Raw genomic sequence first — 15,508 nt, forward strand, 5'->3', positions numbered from 1 at the left:
CTCCAGAGCGGTCTCCTTCCTCCGCCGGCCCGAGGTGGGCCCGGGAATCCAACGCCTCCCCCAACTCGGAATCCCCTTCCAGGGCCACGCCGAGCCCCTCCCACTCCTCGGCCCAGGGGGTCGCGGTCCCCACCCTCGACGCCGCCGGACCTCAGCGACCGCCTGGGCCCCGGGGCCCCCGGCCCAGAAACGACGCCGCGCCGCAGCCCCGTGGCCCTGGGCCGCCGGCGCCCGCCCCGGCCCCCGCCTGGGGCAACGCTGCCCAGCCCGCGCCCGGCCGCCCGCAGCCCTCTCGGGGCCCGGGGCCGCCCCGCGCCGCCCGGCCGGCCGCGCACCGTGTGAGACTGCAGGCTCTGGCTCGCCTCGATGGCTGCTGTCAGCGGCACCGTGTCGTCCAGCAGGACCTTGCCCGCCGGCGGCTTCTCCATAAAGGCCATGTCGGAACGCGCGTCCACCGCCGCCTCGGGACCAGGGGCAGGAACCAGAGGCGCCGACTCCAGCCGCCCGCCGGGCTCCGCCGCCGCCGCCGCCGCCCGCCGCTGTCAACACGCGCCGCCCCACGCGCCGCCGCCGCCGCCGCCCGCCGGGCCCGCGGGTCCTAGCGCCGACCTTCCCCCTCTGCCGCTGCTGTCAACACTGGCAACCCCTGCGCCGCCGCCGCCTCCCACGGGCTCCTAGCGCCAAACTGTCGCAGTCACCGCTGCCCCGAACCCGCGCCTCCAAGGAGCCGCACCGCAGACCCGGTACCCTTAGCACCGGGCCTCAGATCTCGGGACACTTCACCCTAAGCCATCACCTCCAGAGGTCCTCTGAGCCGAAAACACCGCGCCTTGGCCCCTGAGGTTCAGGAACCCTCAGGCTCAAAGATCCCAAACCTCTCGTTGAGGGGCTTTTCACATTAGGCCCTCAGAAGCTGGACTCTCAGTCTCGAGACCGTTACAACTGGACCTTTCCCACTGAGGCCTCCCAGGCCCAAGGATCCTAAGACCCAGAAAAAAAAGAGCCTTCAGCATGGGGTCCTCAGTCTGTGCCCTGCATACCTGGAAACTTTCTAAAACTAGCCTCTCAGATTCAGGTTTTATGGGGAACTCTTGAACCTGCCTCTTCAGACCCAAGAACCTAAAAGCTGGATCCTCAGAATTGCACCCCAGAGTTGGAGCCCTGAGACTCCAGCACCCTCAGACCCAAAGCTGTTTGAACTGGGGACCCTAAAAACTGGGTATTGGTCCAGGAACTCCCAACCTCTACCCTTTGCCTCAGCTCTTAGCTCAGCCCACAAGGCCTTCAAACCTGAGAACTCTCAACCTCAGGCTTGTGGTGGTGTCACTTTACTGGCTTCAAGAACCTTAAACCCCTGCCAGAGAACACTGCAATCAGGTTCTCAAACCCAAATTTGCCCATCTGCCTGAACCTAAGGCCATAATCCTGGCCCACCCACAGTGCTGTCTCCCAGGGCAGCGTCCCAGGAAAGTGGAGAGATTTGAAATTAGATGACCAGGATCTCCAGGGCTCCAGGAATTACCAGCTGTGTGACCTTGAATTAGTTACCCAACCTCTCTGAGTCCCAGTCCCCATCTGCAAAATGGAGATAACACTTTTTGGAAGGGTTGGTATGAGGAATGCAATAGGGTGGGAAAGGATTAAGCACATTATAAAACCTCAAACAATATTAGTTTCTTCCTTCCCCTACAGTTCAGAATGGAAGTTTCTAACTCTTAAATTTATCTTCCCTAAATTTCTACATTTCAGACAAGAGAACAAAATTCTTGGTACCACCACCACCACCATCCGACATCACACTACAAGCCCAGACAGTATCTAAAGGGTATCCTCCCCAGATCTCAAGCTTAAGGGGATTGTTGGGCAACTTTAAGTGGCCAAGTAGCCGTTAGACTGACTTAGGGTCCAAGACTCAGTGAAGAGACAGACATGAAGAGGGAAACATGCAACTTCATGATTATGTCCTAAAAGAATCAGAACTCTTCTGCATTCCGTTTGTCCCAGTGTGTTTAAAAGCAGCAGTCTCTTAAAGCAACTATATATCACTTAGGAAGGGTTCAACTTTTTACTTCCACTTCTTTGAGGCAAATGAGTTATTTCATTACCAGAATCACAGAAACCAAAATTCTGCTTTAATCATTATTCCAATCATGTGGGCTGACCAAGACAAGGCTCTTCTTGCATACTGCTGGTGGGAGTATAGATTGGTCCAACCTTTCCAAAACGCATTTATGCATTCAACAATTATTTACTGAGTACTTAAGCATGTAATAGGCCTGGCACTAGGAGCTGGGATTTGACAACACATACCAAGGGCTTTGAAAATGTTCTCATACAGTAATGTTCTCCCACTTCTAGGAGAGTATCCTAAGGAATAATCAGAGATCAGTGCAAGGATAAACAGCGCTCAAGGATAAATATCTAACAACGGGGGACTGGACAAGTCATGGCACACTCATAAACAAAATATCTTGCAGTGATTAAAACTCAGATTATCAAAGGATGTTTAATGATGTTGGGAAATGCTCTAGATATAACAGTAAGTAGAAAAAAGCAATATATACATTTTATGATCCCAAGATTTAAAAATATATTTATAGGAAAAACACCAGAAGGAAGCCCACCAAAATATTAACTGAGGGTCTCTAGCAAATGGAATCATGATGCTTTCTATTTTTTTGTTTTTCTGCACTTTTCAAAATGTTTCTAATGAAGATATTTTACTTCTAGGATTAAGAGAAAAAGTTTTATACAACGGAATTGCAAAGGTCATCAAGTGACAGCCTGTCGTCTTCCTTACTACAGAAATGAAACTGAAAGTTAGAAACCAGATATTTGATGGAATGAAGCCAGAGACGAACTCTCAATCTAGCCTTTCTCGTTCTCTAGAAATTCTTGAAGTAAGCCTCTCAGAATAAATACTATAGTGAGCCTTATAATTTCATCCTCCCAAATCAGTGCCCTGAGGATCCCCTACTTAACTGGATCCCTAGATCCTCTGGAGACCAGGCCCCAACCCTATGACAGTCTCAATATCTACTTGGCTTTTGAAGTGCCTCACCTGAATATGGGGAAACTCCCCAGTCCAGAGCTGATCCCAATCAAGTCAGCTTTACTTCCAGTCTCATGCTGGGTAATGCAAATAAGGCATGCAGTACCTCAGTTGTTGCCACATACATAACAACTCCGGGAGAAAAAAAAAATTACATTTTTGTATGTTGCCAAATGTTTAGATGGCCCATTTTATCTAACAGCTTGACATGTGGCCTGACTGACTGAAGATAATGACTTTCAGTGAGGATGCTTCTAGACCTGGCAACTGCTCTACAAATCAAGACATAAAAGCTTGTAAAAACTCAGTGCTTCCTAAGCAGCCATCGCCTCCCAACTCAGAATGATTTTTTTTCTTTAAATATTCATGATCTGGATAAAAAACAACAAAATTCATCTCACATTTGATCATTCTTACTTCCCTTACGTGTTGATACTTCCCATCACACCACAAGGGAATTTTGCTCAGGGTTTATAAGGTCATATGAACTGTGGCCTACCAAAGAGCCACCCTAGATTGTGGCCTAGAAATCGACTGTTTGCGGAGCCTTCTATTAATCCTGTTCTATTTATGTAGTGTCCACATATGTCTAGGGTTTTCTTATGATTTTGCTCCAACTCAAAATTTCTCTGAAGATGTTGAGAATTCTAGTCTCTGCTGTGTTTGTAATCCGTATGAAGAAAAGCCAAGAACAAAGGAAGTGAAACATCTGGGACCCTGGAGATACTCAACTGCAGCCCAAGAGTAATTCCACAGCGCTTGCGTTCTATTCAGACAGAGCCAGTTAATAAACTATGCCAGCACGAGCCATTCAGAGTGGCACAGCTGCTCAGAGTGACTGTCAACCTTTAGTAGAGTATGTTTTAATATAAAAACTTAATAGATGTAATTTAGTAGCAATTTTCTTTGGGAATAACTTGGTCTCAATCATACTCTAAGAACATAAAAGAAAAATGACAAATAATTCACCACAAAATGAAAACCTGTGGTTACCTAAGAGGTACCAATGTGCATTTAGCAGTTTCTTCTTTTTCTAGATGAATACACAAGATGAATGGTGGCTGTGGTGGGGCCTTCTCCCTGTTGCTACTTAAGATTTGCTACTCAGAAAAAGAAATGAGTGGCATTTCACCAATATGGAAATGTTTCTAATAGAATATAAAAATCTGTTAAGCAATTTTCCAGTACATTAGGCTGAAATTGCTTAAGATGGGTATACATTTCTGTTGCAATCAAACATTCCATAAATTGCAGTCTTATAATGCCCCTATGTGGAAAGTGCTAGTACAATTTAGCCTATTTTAGTCAGTACTATTGTATCACTTCCACTTGTGACCCCGTATAGTCAGAGCCACTTCTCAATTACCTGCGAGAGGACTTCCTAATTTGAGGGTCACCCACGCTTTCATTAGAAGTCATTCTTAAAAAAAAAAAAAAAAAAAAGTCAATTCTTTCTGGCAGCTTGTACAGAGCTCAAAATGAAAAAAGCCAACCAGCTAGTTTCTGTTATAGTTGACTTTAACAGAGCGTGAGTGGTCTGAGAACCTTGGCTCTGAGTAAAAATAACAAGTCATCGTTTATGGAGAAGTATCCCTAACTTCTTGCCTACTTCTCTATTCCAACTTTTTATTGGTTTACAAAAATCAAAGAAGACCATGACATTCACAGAGCACTAAAAAATAAAAATTAAAAAAATAATAATAAAAAAGGAAATGCTCATATTGAGAAGCTACTTTAAGTTCCACAGTATTAATCAGCTACTCACCTGATCTCACATACACCCCTCCCCATCATACTTGACTTGCACATAATTTTTCATCTTTACAATAACTCTTTCAGTAATTCTGCTCTGAAGACAAATAAACCACTGAATGTCAACTTAGAAAAAGTGTAGGAGATAGGCATGGGTAGAAGCCATCAAGTAACAGCAAAGAGGAAAACACTACAACTGTAGCAGGGAATAAGATCTTGAACATTCTGAATATAAAAAGAATTCTATAGAATGGTGGTTCCAAATACTTTAATGCCATACAAGATATTATAGAAACTGAGTGTTCCAGTATGGGAACATTATAAGACCCACAGGGTGATGGAAAAAAAGACATGCTCTGGAGCCCGGCAGGCTGGTTTGAATCCCAGCTCTACTGCATACTAGCTATACAACCTTGGGCAAGTCACACAGCATCAGTCTATTTCCTTGACTAGAAAATGGAACATTAACTTAACTTCATAAAACTGTTTAAAGGATTAGAATTAATGTAGAAAATTGGCTTATCATTGAAAGAATGGTAGCTTATAGTATTAATGATCACATCACACTCCACTTATGAACTCACGCTTCAGGACGGCTGTTAAGTCCCAGAGAATGAGTTCTGCCAGAGTTTGTTTTTCAACGTCACATCAAATCTTTGGCATGAATAGTGTTTCACCTATAAATACACCTTCTTCAGGTGGATCTGAACCTGTACATGCCGCCCATTTTGAAACTCATAATGGCATCCTTGCTTCTCACCCTGATTTTGGTATTTTCATTTCACCAATACTAACTAGAGTATGGTACAGTATTAAAGTTTAAAATACTCTATTTGTGTACATCACTGCCCTCTAGTGACTAGAATAATTCTTTCTAGTAATCTGTTTAACTGATCTTGATGTAAAATAAATAAATAAAAAATCTAGTTATTCATCCACCAGAATGAAGAAAAAATCTTTTTCCAGGAAATGTGGGTTGATGCAACCAATTAAGCCTGATCTTACCTTCCTGATCAAAGCATCTGGCTGTGGTCTGAGTCACAGAGCACAGGTGGACCACCTGTTATGTTCCACAATAGATGCCTGTCTTAATAGTGTTGGCTATGTTCGGGATGACCAGTTAGTAATAATACATGAGGCACATTTCCTCTCTAATACCCCTCAACTCTTAAGAACGTGGCCTCCACAGTGTTTCTTAAATTTTTTATTTTATAAATTTTTAAATAAAAGCATATAGTACTTATATAATGGAGCAATGGACCCCACAATATTTTCAGGGGAGAGAGAAAAAAATCTGGATTACTAAACTAGAAACTTAGCATTCAAGATCTGTTCCAGGTTTAGAATACCAATAGATATTTGCTGACATCCTAAAAGACTGTCTGTTCTCTAAGTTTTGGCCAGTTAGCTCCAAACTCAGGAAAAGCTCTAACCTTATTCACAGAACGAGCAATAGCAGTAGCTACTGTTTACAGGCTAGGCCTTGTGCTTAACTATTTGTATCTGTCATCGCCAACAATCCATGTGGTAGGTGTTATGTCCCTGTTTTATAAATAAGACCAAGAGAGCTTACATAACTGAGTCCAAGTCTGCACATAAGCCCTCCTCCAATAACAGGAAAACCATCTGAAAGGCAAGTGACATTGAAGGTTGAACAAGTTACCATCTTGGTACAAACAGTAACAAATTACAATAAACTCTGACCCAGAAACTGCTGAAGAACAGGATCTAAGAATATTTACTGGTAAAAGATAGGTGTTCAAAGATAACCTATCTTCTATCGTTGCCTTCAATAATTAAATGCTAGCTATTTATAAATTTAGTGAGAAACTTATTTTACACAGATACAGGTAGGTTTGAAATCCTAAAAGTAGAACATTAAGCTAAATGATAACTTTCCAGTATTTCTTCATTTTGTTGTTTTCTTTTTTTAATGGTACCTCATGGCAGCCTAGACAGAATGTCCAAGCTTAGAATCACCTCTGATCCCACTCCCCACCCCCCACCCTTTGGCCGTGCCACATGGCTTGCCCAATCTTAGTTCCCTGACCAGGGACTGAACTCACACCCTTGGCAGTGAAAGTCTGAAGTTCTAACCACTGGACTGCCAGGGAATTCCCTATTTTTTCAGTTTTAAAAAACCTAGACAGATGATAAATATACTTAAGCCTGTGTGAAGCATTAAGGCCAAAGCTTAAGTGGACACTGGAACACTCCCCTACCTGCTCCCTTCCCCCAATATAGGCTTTTGGGTCTATCAACCCCTCCTTGGTAAAGAAGAGCTATCCCTATTTTCCTCAGAGGCTCTTCAATAATAGTAAGGCTGATGTCTGAATTTGCATCTTTGAAGACATATTTCAGGATTTGGGAGCTTCTGGGACCATAACTTTAACCCAGCCTTCCATAACAGTCTTTTTACTTTCTAGTACAAAACATGACACTGCAATAATAGCAATGAACCGCTTCAGCTTTTTCACTTCTGCAGAAGCTAAAACAACTTCCCCAACATATAAAGGGGCTGGAAAGTTAATTTCCTGGGAAAGAAATACACAACCCGGCCCTGGCATTTTAGTACCTAGGAGAGCTGAAATAAGTCCATTGATCAAAACTCCATGTACAATTGTCTTTCCAAATCTGGTATGTTTTGCAAAATCTTCATCCAAATGCAAAGGATTGACATCCCCTGTTAATTCTGAGAAGGTAGCCACGTCCCTCTGCGTGAAGGCCCTACTGAGCTCAGCCCGGTCTCCAACTCTGATGTGCGTGTGCCGTAAGTGCTGCCTGGTTAGCGCTGCTTGGTTCAGGCAGATTCTCCTCTGAAGCCTACCCCACCAAAGGCAATGGCTGGAAATGACTGGGAGCATCTTCAGAGCTCTCAAATTCCATCAACAGGAGCTTTTAGGCTGCTTCAGTTTTCAAACATTATATGCTGGCACCAAGAAGTGCTTTTGAGAGCGAGGAATATTTCTGAAAGCGCAGACTATTCAATTCAACACTAGTTCCCTACTATTACCAGATAATGCAAGGAGAAATGGAGAAACCTATAAGAGAAAGAAAAAAGTTAAAGGCAGTATCAAGAGAAAATTGCACTGCAACACAGGACAATGTAGAAACATGCCCTATTTTATAGGATAAGCCAAATTGATGCAGCAGCATTTTAAAGAACATCCTGAGAGCTAGCCTTAGGTAAATAAGTGGTCATGATAAGCTCAGAAAAGAATTCCAATACATTAGGCACTAGGCATTAAGCAACAAAAGAAAAAACTTTTCCACAAGTGTTCCAAGTTTTACCCCCAAATCTAACCCATACAATCTAAAATCTAAGTGCTTTGTCTCACATTTCTGTAACTAATGAAGCCCTGGATTTTCCCCTCCCAGCTGGATGATGTTAACCACACTAGATTTACACAATCACAAAAATGGGAAACATATTAATAAGTAGTTTGGTCTACTATTCAGCCTCATTTGGAATATGTGAAGGAACTCTCTTTACCTGAATCACTCTGAAAGCACATTTCTTGCCTTTATAGGATCCTAACAGGGTCAAAGAGCTCCACAATTTGACAAGACCACTACGGAAAGATCAAGAAAGCATAAGTAAAGATTTGTCCCTTCGGCATCTCCCTAGTACTTTTGTTTGTGACGGTTCAGAAGGTAGTTTCTCCCAGAAAATCTATTTAAATGAGAAGACTTTAAAAATAAAAGCACAGTATGTCAAAGGCAGAGAATAAAATGAACCTCAATCGGGAATATTTCTAAAATACATACTCTGAGTTTGCAACCATGACTATCAACTGGGAAACACTACAGTTCTAAGCAAACCACAAGTCTGGCTCTCTAAAGAGTAAGTTCCCGGTGGATCAATGTTCATATTCTCCCCAATTTAAACTTCTAAAAGCTGCCCAGAGTCCACAATGACAAAACTCTTCTCATTCTCAGAAGAGAGCACTTTTGCTCTTTTTCACCACCCGTCGCTCTGCTCTGTTAAACTAGAAGTGTTCGTACCTGCTGCATATTCTCAAGATGGCCGACAAGGTCCTCTCTTCGTAGGTTAGAAGGTCCAAGGGTAAGGCAGCACCAACCTAAGCATGGAATAATGCTGTTAGCAGACTATTAACATCAGTACTCTCAAACTCTGATAAGTAATCCTGTCAACGCTTCTCTCCTCCAAAAAATCAGTACTTTATTTAATGGTGCTGGAGTACTAGGCCTGCCTTTTTACAACTCCCCTGCCTGGAATGCCCTTCCCGTACCTCTTCATATTGCTAAGGCCTCTTGACCCCTCTCACGCCTTCATTTAAATTGTCCCTACCGTGATTCCCAAGATTAAGCTCACTGCTTGCTATGCTCTCTCACATACAGGACCCACATACTTCCTCTTTCAAAATACTCATCATTCTTGCCATTAATTGTTCAACATGGTTTCCTACTAAAATAACCAAGACCATTATCCAGGAGGCAGAGGCCATGTCTGTCTGTTTACAACTACATCCTCAGGAACCAGGTTTTATACTTGACATACAGAAAGTCCACGGTTTTTTCCTCTCACATTTTTTATTTTGAAAAGTTAGAGTCACATGAGATTGCAAAGAAATACACAGGAAGATTCCATGCACCCTTCACTCAGCCTCCCCCAATGTCGACATCTTGCATAACTACAGTAAAATCAGGAAACCAAAATTAATAAATCAGGGCTTATTCTGATTTTGCCAATGATACATGCACACATATCTGTTTACATGTGTGTATGCGTAGTTCTATGCAATATTAACACATAGGTAGTTTAATGTAACTATTACCATAATCAAGATGAAGAGCTATACCATCACAAGGTTCTCTCCTTCGACCCCCTTACAGCTATACCGACAACCCCTCCTCATCCCTAAACTCAAACTCTAATCTTTCTCTAGATTATATAATTATGATAATTATGTTATTTCAAAAGCATTATATAAATGGAATCACCCAGTATATTACTTTTGGGGATTGGCTTTTTCACTCAGCATAATTCTCTAGAGATTCAGTCAATCTGTCACGTGTATCTATGGTTTGTTCCTTTTCATTACCGAGTCTATTCCACGGTATGAATGTACCACAGTTTGTTTAACTATTCACCCGTTGAAGACACCTGGCTTATTTCTATTTTGGGGCTCTTACTAATAAAGCTACAAACATTTGTGTACAAGGTTCTGTGTGGACGTAAGTTTTCATTTCTCTGGGATAAACGGCCAGGTATTCAATTGCTGGGTTGTAAGGTAGTTTAAAAACACTACTATAGTTTTGTTTTTTTTTTAATAAGTTTATTTATTCATTGGGTGCATTGGGTCTTTCTGTAGTTGTGGAGATTGGGGGCTACTTTTTGTTGCAGTGCACAGGCTTCTCACTGCGGTGGCTTCTCTTACAGAGCACGGGCTCTAGGCACGCGGCCTTCAGTAGTTGTGACACACGGACTCAGCAGTTGTGGCTTACAGGCTCTAGAGCACAAGCTCAGTAGTTGTGCTGCATGGGCTTAGTTACTCCATGGCATGTGGGATCTTCCTGGACCAGGGATCGAACCCATGTCCCCTGCATTGGCAGGTGGATTCTTAACCACTGCACCACCAGGGAAGTCCTACCATAGTTTTTTAAAGGAAACTGCCAAACTGTGTTCCAAAGTGGTGGTGGTACCATTTTACATGCCCATCAGCAATGTATGAATGATCTAGTTTCTCTGCATCCTCACCAGCATTTAGTGTTACCATTATTTTTCACTTCAGTCATTCTGCTAAGTGTGTAGTAATGTGTCATTGTGTTTGTTTTTTTTTTTTAATTTATTTATTTTATTGGCTGTGTTGGGTCTTGGGGCTACTCTTCATTGTGGTGCACGGGCTCCTCATTGCCGTGGCTTCTCTTGTTGTGGAGCACGGGCTCTAGGCGCGTGGGCTTCAGTAGTTGCAGCACATGCGCTCAACAGTTGTGGCTCATGGGCTCTAAAGCGCAGGCTCAGTAGTTGTGGCACATGGGCTTAGTTGCTCCGCGGCATGTGGGATCTTCCTGGAGCAGGGATTGAACCCATGTCCCCTGCGTTGGCAGGCGGATTCTCAACCACTGCGCCACCTAGGAAGCACATCATTGTGTTTTTAATGTGCATTTCCCTAATGGCTAATGATGTTGAACATCTTTCCATACATGTGTTTCTTTGCCAACTATACACCTTTTTTAGTGAAATATCTGTTCATATCTTTTGCCCACTGAAAACTTTTTTTTGTATTTTGGCTGTGCCACGCCATGCGGCATGCAGGATGGTTCCCCAGTCAGGGATCAAACCCAGGCCTCTGCAGTGAAAGCACCAAATCCTAACCACTAGGCAACCAGGGAACTCCCACTTTTGCCCATTTTCTAATCGGAGCGTTAGGGGTTTTTGTTTTCTTTTCACTATTGAGTTTTTTTTGTTTTTTTTTTAATATTTATTTATTTCGTGCACTGGGTCTTCGTTGCTGTGTACGGGGCTTTCTCTAGTTGCGGCGAGCAGGGGCTACTCTTCGTTGCAGTGCTTCCCTTGCTGCTGAGCACAGGCTCTAGGCGCACAGGCTTCAGTAGTTGTGGCTTGCAGGCTCTAGAGCACAGGCTCAGTAGTTGTGGCACACGGGCTTAGCTGCTCTGTGGCATGTGGGATCTTCCTGGACCAGGGATCGAACTGTGTTCCCTGCATAAGCGGGTAGATTCTTAACCACTGTGCCACCAGGAAAGTCCTACTATTGAGTTTTAAGAGATCTGTATTTATTCTAGACATTAGTCCTTTGTCAGATATGTGGTTTGCAAATATCCTCCCCCCAGTCTGTAGTCTGTTTTTTAACCTCTGAACCAAGTCTTTTGCAGAGTAACAGTTTTTAATTTTGATGAGTGCTTGACAGATTTTAATTTGATAGAATATGTGTTTCAGGAAATAACTGCCTGAGACTCATCTGTCTTTGTTCTCTCTGCAAAACTCTACTTGTTTTCAAGTGACTGCTAAAACGGTACTCCTCAAAGTGCTGGTCTGTGATAAGGAGCTGCAGCAGAATGGAAATCAACAATATCAATGAGCACACTGTTTAGTTCATCTCAGTTTTTTTCATTGGAGACTGTCTCAGAAGAGGAAACAGTGTGCTGATTTACATTCTGGTACAAGCCACAAATCTTCACAATGGGGGGTGGGGAACAAAACCAGTTTGCAGGTTGCCAGTCTATACCATACTTTTTTTTTTTTATACCATACTTTGAGTAGCACTACACTAAACATTTGTCTAGTAAGTTCCTTGTCAACTAGAAGCCATATTACAACAAACCTACACACAACTCTTCACTTCTGGAAGTCTGCTTCTGCAATTTCAAATGCAGTTTTAAAGTTTTAAAATAATGTTTGGGAAAGTGTCCTTTCAGTGTATCTTACAAAGATCTTAACAGTGTTCAAACCACCAAGTGATTTCATACCTCCCCAAACAGGTCCTTCAGGGCGGAAATAAGCAGCTGTTTGAACTGTGCAGCATTCAGTCCAACCCCACAGTCTTGAAATTCTCTGTAAAAAACATTTTTAAAAAATGCATTGTATTAAATTTCATGCTATTCAGATTCATAAGAAAGTAATCAAAAATAAAACTCAGGAGACTGAACTTACAGGCAGACTTTCATGTAGTGGTGCTCAGAGGGATTTCTGTAAACTATCCTTTCATATGTGGTAGCTGGGGCTGCCATCTTTTCCAATGCTGATCACACCTACGTGAAGGGTCAAGAGGGCTAGAAATTACCAAGATACAAGCTATCTTTCACTTTTTTAATGAGAATTTGACCTATTTGATTTTTTTTTAAAAGAACTCCTAGTACAATAACTTATCTAATTCTGGTCAAACTGATGTTACCCATACAGACACAAAGGAAGTTTCTATATTTTATATATGCCAGACCACTGCACCCTTATTTAAATCCCAGCAAACATTTTCCCTTCCTGAGACTCAGCTCTGTGCTAAACACTTCACATGACTTAGGTCATGTCTTCAAAATGATCCCATGAGGTAAAAGCTATCAGTATTCCCATTTTTGAGAAGAGAACATTGAGGCTTGGTAAAGATAGCTAACACCTGCCCAAAGACACACAGAGATTCCAACGCTCCTGAGCCCCCTAAAGACTACTCTGGCATAATGCCTGTTAATAAAAAAAAAAAGAAAGCAAACTCATAAAGGAGTAAAATCTGGCGGGACCAAAGACCCTCTTCTATTTACTCTCAGTCAACAGAACATTAACAGGAGAATTAGGGGTGGTAGTTCTGCTGGTCTCCCTGCAACACTGGACCTGCCTGTTCTGTCAAGAAGCCAGGCCTGTACAGGGCTATTTGGCAGCCTTGCAAAAGACAGCTTAAACACCAAAGGTCTTAAGAGGAATTTCCGGAACAGACACTCAAGATTTCTAACAGATCTGGAACTTTCAAAAACTCAGAACATGCTGGTCTCCCTGTCCTTGGCTCCACTCCCACCTCACTCTCACTCTGGATAGCTCCTACTCATCCTTTGGATTTTAGCTTAAAGTTCACCTCTTCCAGGAATATCACCTCTTCAGGGAGGTCTTCTGTGACACCCTGTTCTAAGTTAGGTTCTCTTGTTATGCAATCTCTTAATATCATCTATTTGTTTAATATCTGGTTCCCCCACTAAAGGGACCAAGAAACTGAGGCCAAACCAAGAAAAGGGACTTTTCCAAGGTCACACAGCTGTAGACCAGCATTTACAAAAACCTTTCTGGGCCCACTTCCAATCACTCCCAGATGATGACCTCAAGAGAAAATGAGAAGTCAGGGTCAAGCAGGTACATTCAACCACCCATTCAACAAACGTGAATATTTACTGAGTCTGGCACAGAGTATTCAACAAACACTACTGAATGCACAACTGATCAAATGGTGGTAGTATGAGGCCTGTATGTTCAAGAGTATCTTTGGTTTTAGGACTGCAGCAATAGTTACCTGGCACTTCTTTCCCCATCACCAGTATCCCCTGACTAGAGGGGCAAGGATAACAGGACCCTCAATCATTCCCTTCATTGCCTGGCACACACAGCTGTTTTTTAAGTGTTACTGACTACCTTAGAGGAGTTGGCTGCCTGAGGTAGGGGAGTGAGATGAGCTGGGGCTTAGGATGCCAACAACAATGAAGACTTAAGGAGTACTCCGGAAAGTGGATAATGGTGACAGTTGTACAACGTGAATGTACATAATGCCAATGAACTGTACACTTTAAAACAGTAAACTTTGTTATGTTTACTTTACCAAAAAAAAAGACTTAAGGAGCCAGTGTTCATTGCGCAGTCACCTCTGACAGGCCTGAGCCTCAGGGTCAGTGATGGCACTGCCCTCTGCAGGTTGTCCTGAGACTAAAGGAGATAATGCCTGGGAAGCCCTCCCCGCGGCCTGCGGTATTCACCAGGCTCACCAGGAAAATGCGAGCACCTCCATGATGACTGGCACCATCACCTCTGGAGTCAGCCTTTTCGGTGGCTGCAGGGATGCTCATTACCTGATCTGTCTCAGGGACCCTATTAAAAGCTATCCAGGCCACATCATTCCTCTCCTCTGCGCAAAACCTTGCAAAGATTCCCGTTTCACTCAGAGTAAAGGCAGAGTCTTTACAGCTGTATAAGGCCCAGCCTGATCCGCACCACTGCTTCCTCCCTCCGCCTTGACCTCAGGTCCCATCACTCTCCCCTGCTCAGTCCCTTCCATCATGCAGGCCTCCTAGCTCCTTCCCTCCCTCCTACTTTTCAACATGCTGGAAATACTCTTCCTGCAGACAACCCCACGGCTCCCGTCCTTGCCTCCCTCACGGCTTTGCTCAGTTCCACCCCTCCCTTTACTCCAGCGGCGTTTATATCTAATGTCATTCTCGTCCCCCCACCCTACTAGATCATACATTCCAAAAGAAGCGGGTCTCTCTGCCTTGTTCTCTGATGTTTCTCAAACACCTAAAACAACACATCGCATACAGCAGGGACGAAATTTTGGGACGAAATCAACGACTAAAAAATTTAAAAAACTTAAAAAACCCTCGATCCTCTATGGTTGGGCACTTCAGTCGTTTTCAACTTTTTTCGACTAACGTCTGCCATTGGTTTAGCGCCCACCTGGGGCCGGGGGCACATGCTCGGTCCTCTCCGCCGCCCTCCGAGACCGACACCGCATCGCACAGAGGCCAGGGAAGGTTCGCGGCCCGGCCTCGGCTGCGGCCCGCGGCGTCCGCGGCGTCGGTACCCCAAGCGGCCCCTCACCGTCCGCCGGCTCTCCGCCTGGCGCATGCGCGCCCGGCGCGCACGTCCGTACGTCACCAGCGCGGCCAACTGAGCCCACTCCCGGAAAACGGCCGCCCTGCTATTGGCTTCCGCCTACCCGCTCTCCGTCCGACTAGTCTGACGCTTCCCAGACTCCTAGTCACTGCAAGAATCCACCAAGACTTGGAGCTCCCCCGCAGCCGGCGGCCCGCGAAACTCCGGGCTGTTTACGTTTGGCTCCTCTTTGCCCCGCCCCGGATGCGTGACGGCTAGGGCGGACATGACGTAACCGCGCCACGTTCTCCTAAGGCCCCAAGGCGAGACTCTGAATCTGAGACGCGCCATGCTTAGTGCCCTCTAGTGATCGCGCTGCGGATAGGCGTGTGTGCGAATGCTTGCAGAGGGCAAGGGACTGGAGGCATGTTTATTCC

At 44.2% G+C, this 15,508-nt stretch overlaps 3 protein-coding genes across 12 annotated transcripts in view; all 3 read right to left on the reverse strand.

Annotated features, from left to right (window-relative positions):
- The window catches only part of PXK (PX domain containing serine/threonine kinase like), a 76,029-nt gene extending 75,482 nt beyond the window's left edge, over positions 1-547 (reverse strand). For 4 of the 8 annotated variants that reach the window (XM_057704559.1, XM_057704558.1, XM_057704557.1 and 1 more), the window contains exon 1: positions 336-547. In XM_057704559.1, coding sequence (XP_057560542.1) covers positions 336-437 — 102 coding nt within the window. In that variant the 5' untranslated portion in view covers positions 438-547. The remainder of the gene's footprint in view (positions 1-335) is intronic. The other 4 variants (XM_057704560.1, XM_057704554.1, XM_057704553.1 and 1 more) reach the window with 2 other exon arrangements.
- Positions 548-5,055: 4,508 nt separating this feature from the next.
- HTD2 (hydroxyacyl-thioester dehydratase type 2) lies at positions 5,056-7,668 on the reverse strand. Its single transcript, XM_057706005.1, has one exon. It carries the CDS (start codon positions 7,666-7,668, stop codon positions 7,162-7,164), a length of 507 nt encoding a protein of 168 aa, XP_057561988.1. The 3' UTR covers positions 5,056-7,161.
- On the reverse strand, positions 7,217-15,333 carry RPP14 (ribonuclease P/MRP subunit p14). 3 transcript variants are annotated; one of them, XM_057706006.1, is made up of 6 exons: positions 14,934-15,189; positions 12,441-12,538; positions 12,257-12,341; positions 8,810-8,886; positions 8,298-8,376; positions 7,217-7,845 (listed from the first exon to the last, which is right to left on the reverse strand). In XM_057706006.1, exons 2-6 carry the CDS (start codon positions 12,515-12,517, stop codon positions 7,789-7,791), a joined length of 375 nt encoding a protein of 124 aa, XP_057561989.1. In that variant the 5' UTR covers positions 12,518-12,538; positions 14,934-15,189; the 3' UTR covers positions 7,217-7,788. The 3 variants fall into 3 exon arrangements, with proteins under 3 accessions (XP_057561989.1, XP_057561990.1, XP_057561991.1); XM_057706007.1 differs by lacking the exon at positions 14,934-15,189 and adding an exon at positions 15,196-15,333 and having other exon boundaries at positions 7,708-7,845; XM_057706008.1 differs by lacking the exon at positions 14,934-15,189 and adding an exon at positions 14,246-14,910 and having other exon boundaries at positions 7,708-7,845.
- Between the last annotated feature and the right edge of the window lie 175 nt (positions 15,334-15,508).

Source organism: Hippopotamus amphibius, chromosome 13 (assembly GCF_030028045.1).
Source record: "Hippopotamus amphibius kiboko isolate mHipAmp2 chromosome 13, mHipAmp2.hap2, whole genome shotgun sequence".
NCBI lineage: Eukaryota > Metazoa > Chordata > Mammalia > Artiodactyla > Hippopotamidae > Hippopotamus > Hippopotamus amphibius.

Excerpts from the sequence above, each read along its gene's own strand:
- HTD2 (XM_057706005.1), bottom strand. The coding sequence starts at position 7,668 with ATGCTCCCAGTCATTTCCAGCCATTGCCTTTGGTGGGGTAGGCTTCAG.
- RPP14 (XM_057706006.1), bottom strand. The coding sequence starts at position 12,517 with ATGGCAGCCCCAGCTACCACATATGAAAGGATAGTTTACAGAAATCCC. Across the intron at positions 12,342-12,440 it reads CACTACATGAAAGTCTGCCT|AGAATTTCAAGACTGTGGGG; the intron begins GTAAGTTCAGTC and ends TGTTTTTTACAG. Across the intron at positions 8,887-12,256 it reads TGAAGGACCTGTTTGGGGAG|GTTGGTGCTGCCTTACCCTT; the intron begins GTATGAAATCAC and ends TTCCATGCTTAG.